Source organism: Rhincodon typus, chromosome 45, assembly GCF_021869965.1.
Source record: "Rhincodon typus isolate 14 chromosome 45, sRhiTyp1.1, whole genome shotgun sequence".
Classification (NCBI taxonomy): domain Eukaryota; kingdom Metazoa; phylum Chordata; class Chondrichthyes; order Orectolobiformes; family Rhincodontidae; genus Rhincodon; species Rhincodon typus.
The window spans coordinates 7,821,610-7,829,092 of record NC_063376.1 but is presented as its reverse complement, the minus strand read 5'-3'; the positions used below and the strand labels follow the sequence as shown (position 1 = coordinate 7,829,092).

The window sequence follows — 7,483 nt, the reverse complement described above, 5'->3', positions numbered from 1 at the left end:
AGAGAGCGGGGCAGTGGGATTAGTTTGGGGACTGATACAGGGCTATGAGGAGAGTGAAACAGGGAGGATGGGGACAATTTCTCAGCAGAGTGTCCAGATCCAAGTGCCCAGTGTCAAACTGACAGCGCCAACACCAAGTGGACTAGTCACTCTGCTTTGCACTGGCGACTCACGGAAGCCGAGCAGCTTCATCACCCTCCTCATCCTGCGCCTCTTCCTTCCTCTCGCTCTTTCACTCAAACACACGCCCACACATACTATCTCAGAGAGCTGCTAGGATGTACCTGAGAGGCCGAACAGGCTGAGGAAGTCCCTACAGTTGTAAACTCCGGTCGAGTCGCTGGCGCAGCTTTTCCACAGGTTCTCGTAGATGGTGGAGGTGGTGATGACACTGCCGTCCAGCGAGGAGACCCTCCACTGGTCTACCCCCAGGCACACTCCGATCAGGATCCAGCCCAGCAGGGCCAGCACAAAGCCGGCAGCGTCCAGCGCTGACATTCCCGTAAATCAGAGGCTGCAACCCCGAGCCAGGCTGGGCACTGTCCCACTGCAGACCCGGGTTATAGACTGTCCCAGTGCAGACCCGGGTTATAGACCGTCCCACTGCAGACCTGGGTTATAGACCGTCCCAGTGCAGACCCGGGTTATAGACCGTCCCACTGCAGACCCGGATTATAGACCGTCCCAGTGCAGACCCAGACTATACATTGTCCCAGAGCTGTTTTGAATTATAGACTGACCCAGAGCTGATCCAGGTTAGAGATTGCCCCAGCGCTGATTTGGAGTAGAGACTGTCCCAGTACTGATTCAGATTATAGACCAGCCATGCGATGATCCAGACTGTAGACTGTACCCCTGCTGACCCGGCGGAGCTGGCTGATTCAGAGTAGCAGATTGCTGGCCCACCGTTGCCCCAGGTTAGTTGACTCTGGTTAATTGACTCCTCGCTAGTTGACGGGTCCCAATATTGCTGGCCCGGTTGAGTTGACCGAAATTAGTTGACTTGGATTGGTAAAGTCGGGTTAATTGACTTGTTTCTGTGTTGCTGACTTAGGGTTTGCTGACTCAGATGAAGTCAATCTACTCTCTCCTGTGTGAACCTTCCTGGCAAAGTGTTATAAATATTGACGTCAGATTACATCCAACGCAAATCCATAAATAAATTAAACTGAAGAAAACTGGGAAAATGTCCAACAAGGGACATTATCCCCACATTCCCAAGTGTTCATAGCTATAATCCACCCCTCAAAGAACAAAGATCCACATTCTGTGGCATAGTATATCAGACAGTAAAAAGTCCCTCTCTGCAAAACGGGCTGCGTTTGTAGCTCCGACAGTGAAATACTGCCAATTCTGTGCGTCTGCAATTCAAAAAAAAAATGCTGGAGATAACCGAGAGAATAGAGAAGCAGTCTTAAACGTTTCAACTCTTTGACCTTTTGCCACGAACTTTTCAGACCCCGTCAGTCACCTTTCTCCAACCAACGAGCGATCAGAGAGGAGAAGGACCGATCCCAACCCCTAGTTAAAACTCTGGAAATCTGAAGGAATTGTGGCGAGTGCTGGATATATTCGTAACAGTGTCTGTGAAGAGACGGAGCTTCAGCTCTGTCAGCTTTCACAGGAAGCATCAAGTAGTTTTCTCTCTCCGCATATAATGTCAGACCTGTTCAGTATTTACAACATTTCCTGTTATTTTTCTAGTTTAGATTTCTAGGATTCCCATTGATTCATGTCTGTATTCATCAATTAGACTCTCTCGCTGCTTTTCTGCATCTCTCATTCTGTCTCTATCCCTCTGTCTGTCTTTCTCTGTCTCCCTCTCACTACGTTTCTTGCTCGATTTTCCTGTTTCCCTCTCTCTCTCTATTGATTTGTCTTTTCTCTCTCTGACTCTCCATTCTTCTGTGTCTCCTTTTCTTTCTGTCCCTGTCTTTCTCTGTGTTCTTTTTCTCTCTCCCCTCTATTTCTGTCTGTGTGTTTTCCTCGTCTCCTCCTTTGTCTGTCTTTCCGTCTCTCTATCTCTCTCTTTCTCTCTTCTCTCTAATCAGGTATCTCTTTCATTATCCTCCATTCTCTCTCCATCCTTCTCTCTGCATCTATCTTTCTCTCTCTCTCTCTCTAACTTCCTTGGTTCCCTGTCCCTGTGTATCCTTCTCTCTCTATCCTTCTACGTATTCTGTTTTTATGTTAATCTTTTGGTCTCTGCCTTTCTCTCTCTGACTCTCTGTCCTTCTGTGTTTCTGTGTGTCTGTTTCTTTCCTTGTCTCTATTTCTATCCCTCTGTCTCACTCTCTCTCCCTTCTTTTTACTGTTTCATTTTTATTTTGCTGTCTTTGTCTTTCTATTTCCATCTCTCTCTCTATCGCTTTATCTCTCTGTCCTTCTCTGTTTCTGTGTGCATCTCTCTCTCTCTGTCCTTCTTTCATTTTCTCTGTTACCTTTAGTCTTTCTGTCTGTCTGTCTAGCCCTGCGTCTCTCTGTCCTATCTCTGTTTCTGTGTGCCTCTCTTTCTCACTCTCGCTCACCTGTTCTGTTTCTTATTTTGTTCTTCTTTCTGTCCTTTCTCTCTGGCTTTCCTACAAAGTCTCTATCTCTCCATCTCCCAGTCTCTTTGTGTTTCTCTCTGTCTCTCTCGAACTTTCTGTATCCATCTCCCCTCTATCTCTGTTTCGTTTTGCTTCTCTCTCTCCCTTTCCCATTAATTCTCTATCCCTCTGTCCCTCTCTTTCTTTATTCCTCCCTCTGTTTCTATTTCTGTCTCTCACCACCTATATCTATTTCCAAGTCGATTTCTCTCTCTGATGCATAACTTGTTTTCTGTAGCTTTCTATCAATGACTTCTTCCCTTCACTGGGAAATCTCCTCAGAACTGCATCACTTAGAGGTTGTGATTGAGATGCAGCAGCAGTAGCATTTGGAAGCTACACCCTGCTTGCAGAAAAGAACTGGGATAGCAAGAAATGGGATGGCAAGCTGGATACCGTTAGTCTCAGAAATATAACCTATCTACCTTGGCCCGTGAATGTTTAGTCATGCAATGCTCAGCTGTTGGCTGCAAGGTGGAATCGGATGCTTATTTTGCAATTTCTTCCAAATTCAGGTCATTATGTAAGGATCCAATCGATTCTGAAATCAGAGGTCGTTTATATTATCTCAACCACAATTGTCTCAGAGTTCACAAAAATAAGATTACCAGAACTGTAAATCAGAGTTTCATGGGTGCTAGGAAACAAGGAGAGGGCAGGGAGTTTTATTGTGTTTTCAGGTCAGTGAGTGAAGTTAAACCAAATTAATAAGTATCAGGCTGTAAAGAGGTACTGTGATAAAAATCTCAACCTCAAAAGAAACTTCCAATGTTATTACAGGAAAAGATCATTTCCACCAGCCCCTGTGATGCCCAGTGGTTGTGGAACGCCTCTAATATGTCACAGTATGCCATGTGTCCATACCCCGCAAGTGCTGAATTAACCACACAGTGAGAGGCAATCATCCAGGACTAGCAACCCCTCCATGGCCTGCAGCTGGAGCTGGTCTGGTCTTTGTGTGACTCCAGGCACAGAGCAATGTGTTTGAATCTTTACAACCCTATGAAATGGTCCAAAAAAATCAAGGGCCCAGGAGTAGAACTGTTTAGTCTGTGAACACCTGACTGTGGTGACCCAGGATGTGGCAACGGCTATGAGTCCACAGCAAGAACTGACTAACTGAGTAGGATGATCAGCCGCAATCATATTGAATGGCAGAGCAGGCTCAAAGGGCTGAATGGCCTAATCATGTTTCTATTTTCCCTGTTCCTATGCTTTGGAAGCATTTTGCAACCAACAAATAACTTCTGAAGTGTTTTCATTGAGGGAGCTTTGCGATGTGGCACACAAGGAGGCCATTCAACCCATTATTCCTGTGTCAGCTCTTTGATAATTCTTTCCAGATCATTCCAGTCTCTTGCTCCAGAGGTGTATTTCTTTAATATTCATCCATGGGATAGGGGCATAATTGTTTAAATCATCATTTGTTATCCATCCCTGGTTGCCCTGAAGGAGTTGGTGCCTTCTTGAACCGCTGCAGTCCATGAGGTGTAGGGACACCCACACTGTGCCATTCCGGAGGGAATTCCAGGATTTTGACACAGTAATAATGAAGGAACGGCGAAACATTTCCAAGTCAGGACAGTGAGTGGCTCGGAGGGGAACTTGCAGGGGATGGCGTTCCCATGTTTTTGCTCTGCATATCCTTCTAGGTGGTAGACATTGTGGGTTTGAAAGGCACTGTTGGTGGATTTCCACTCAGTCAGAGATCTGGTTTGGATTTGGCTTCCAGTCCAAGATAGCAGCAAAGTAGGATGCTCCAACTGTTCTTTTCTCTTCTTTTCTTCTTTTTTGTTTTCGTCATTTTTTTTCTTCTTCACTTCTAGCCTCTGGCAACGATTTCCGACGAGTGGTGATCTCCCGGCCTGGCGCAATGGCTTTCCGGTGTAGCGATCTCCTGGCCTGGCGCAATGGCTTTCCGGCGTGGCGATCTCCCGGCCTGGCGCAATGGCCTTCCGGCATGGTTATCTCCCGGCCTGGCGCAATGGCCTCCCGGTATGGTTATCTCCCAGCCTGGCGCAATGGCCTCCCAGTATGGTTATCTCCCAGCCTGGCGCAATGACCTTCCGGCATGGTTATCTCCCAGCCTGGCGCAATGGCCTCCCAGTGTGATTTCCCAGCCTGGCGCAATGGCATCCCGGCGTGGTTATCTCCCAGCCTGGCGCAATGGCATCCCGGCGTGATTTCCCAGCCTCCCGTAGCAGCCTCCTGATGTGACCTAGTAGCCTCCTGGCCTGTTGTAGCAGCCTCCCAGGGAGGCCTCCCGGTGGGTGTTCTCGGCCCAGCATGGTGGTCTGAAGCGATCTCCCAGCCTCACAATCCTCGAGGTGACGCCTGGTGTACTGGAGGCTAAGTGCCAGCATGGTCTGAGTTAGAAGATGGTTCTTCTGAATTTTGATCTCTGCAACACTGGCCATTTTATTTCTCTATTTTCTAAGATCTTGTAACTAAAAAAGCTGTACCTAGGCTCCTTTGTACCTCAGTGGCGCTGTATGGTGATGCATAAACTTTTCACTATACTCATTGAGTATATGTGACAATAAAGGCTATTCTTATTCTTATTCTAATTCTAATGAAAAGAATTACACCATCTGGGAGGATATGTCAAACTCTGCTTCACAGCATGTTGCTCAAAGCAAGTGTTTTAACCTTCCCTTTTTGCTTTATAAATACCAGAGTTTGTTGGCTGTTTCTGTCATGTGTGTATAGTTTTTATTTTGTCTGGGATTAAGGGGTAATAGTTTTAATTCTGGATGACAGTTTTGACTACTGTTTAAGGAACAAGTTTATTTATAACAAACAGATTTGAAGTAATTAAGGATAGATCCATTTAGAATCTAGTAATAGCGGGGAAGAAGCTATTCTTGAACCTATTGGTACGTGTGTCTAAGCTTTTGTATCTTCTGCCTGATCGAAGAGGTTGGAAGAGAAGATCTTTAATGATGTTTGGCTGCCTTTCCACAGCAACGAGAAGTATAGATGGAGTCCATGGATGGGAGACTGGTATATGTGCTGGTCTGGGCTGTGCTCACAGCTCTCTGTAGTTTCTTACGGCCCTGGACAGAACAGTTGCTGTACCAAGCCGTAATGTACCAGCTAGAATGCTTTCTGTAGAAGTTGGTGAGGGTCATTATGGACATGCTGAATTTCATTAGCCTACTGAGAAAGAAAAGGCGTTGTTGTGCCTTCCTGACCATCGCATCTACGTGAGTGATCCAGGACAGATTGCTGGTGATTGTCACTCCTAGGAACATGATGTTGTCTCCCTCTCTACTTCAGATCAGTGTAAGTGTGAGACTGGATCTCAGATTGAAAGATCAAGATACAAACTCAACTTGGGAGGAGCTAAGAAGCAGCAAGGAGAAGCAAACATTGTGGAAGTTATCCATAACAAACTAAACAGTAGTGATAATATAGGGCTTGGTATAAATGAGGAAATCAAAGGTGCATACAGTAGTCATGGCAGACTTCAATATACATTTAATGGGTAAATGTAATTATTACTAAGACATTTTCTATTCATTCACAGTATGAATAGCTTAGAGTTATTATTGCTGGATTGTTAACCCAGAGACCCAGATAATATTCTGAAGACCTGGGTTTGAATCCCACCATAGCAGATGGTGGAATTTGAATTCAATAAAGAATTAAGACTCTAACAATGACCATGAAACCATTGTCGATTGTCAGAAAAGCCTTAAGACTGGAAGCATTCTAGAATTCAGCAAAGGAGAAGCAGGAAAGAAACATGGAATATAGGAGTAAATGAGGTAAAATGTAAAAATGAACTGCAGGTGTATAAAAATGAAAGATTAGCAAAGCCAAATGTGGATCAATTACAGGGGGATAACAGGAGAGTTTATAACGGGGAATAAGGAAATGGCAGAGAAACAAAACAGATACTTTGTGTCTGTCCTCATGGATGAAGGCACAAAAAAATTCTTGAAATACTAGAGAACCTAGGCCTAGCAAGAATGAGGAACCAAAAGAGATCAGAAGGAGTAAAAGGCTAAACTGAAGAATAATTGCTTGGTGGTACAGATCTTAAGTGTTGCTAAAAGAGGCATTCAGTTGAAAAAAAAGAGCTAGGTTCTTACATTTAGGGAGAGATCAGCACCACAGGGGCTGGAGTGTATTTCACTCCCCAACTCTCCCATCATAGTCATTTTGATTTTGCCCTCAATTAGTCAAATGGCTGATTCGGTGGTGGTGATCTTTGTGGTGTAGTGGTAGGGTCCTTATCTCTGAGCTGGGATTTCAAGTCCCATCTCTTCTGGACATAATTTCAGTGGAAATGCCCATTATTTTCCAAGATGAACAACATGTTTATGGAGTTGAGAGACAGAGAAGGTGGTTAAAGATTGGACAGTTGCTTGATGGGACAAAGCCATTCCATCCATATCAGGAAAATTTTGATGAGGCAGTACACAGTGTCACTCCAAAGGATTCAGTGCCAAATCTATGTTGAATTGTCAAATGGACCGATGATGCCTGAATTATCATGCTAAATGGAACTCCTTCTGCCTCAGGGAGGCAATGGCCTAGTGGTATTATTGCTGGACTGTTAATCCAGAGACCCAAATAATGTTCTGAGGACCCGAGTTCAAATCCCGCCATGGCAGATGGAGGAAATTGAATTTAAAAAAAAGAAATCTGGAATTAAGAGTCTAATGATGACCGTGAATCCATTGCCAATTGTTGGAAAAACCCATCTGGTTCACTAATGTCCTTTAGGGAGGGAAACTGCCATCCTTACCAGGTCTGGCCTACATGTGACTCCAGACCCACAGCAATGTGGTTGACTCTTAACTGCCCTCCGGGAAATTAGGGATGGGCAATAAATGCTGCCTGGCCAGTGATGCCCTCATCCTGTAAGTGAATAAAGGAAAACAAAT

The 7,483-nt window shown here is 45.0% G+C and overlaps 1 protein-coding gene across 1 annotated transcript in view; it reads right to left on the bottom strand.

Annotated features, from left to right (window-relative positions):
- Positions 1-1,356, bottom strand: part of cldn15a (claudin 15a) — a 19,000-nt gene extending 17,644 nt beyond the window's left edge. Inside the window, exon 1 of the mRNA XM_020511639.2 lies at positions 285-1,356. Within this exon, the coding sequence (XP_020367228.1) occupies positions 285-498 (214 nt within the window). The 5' untranslated portion in view covers positions 499-1,356. The remainder of the gene's footprint in view (positions 1-284) is intronic.
- Between the last annotated feature and the right edge of the window lie 6,127 nt (positions 1,357-7,483).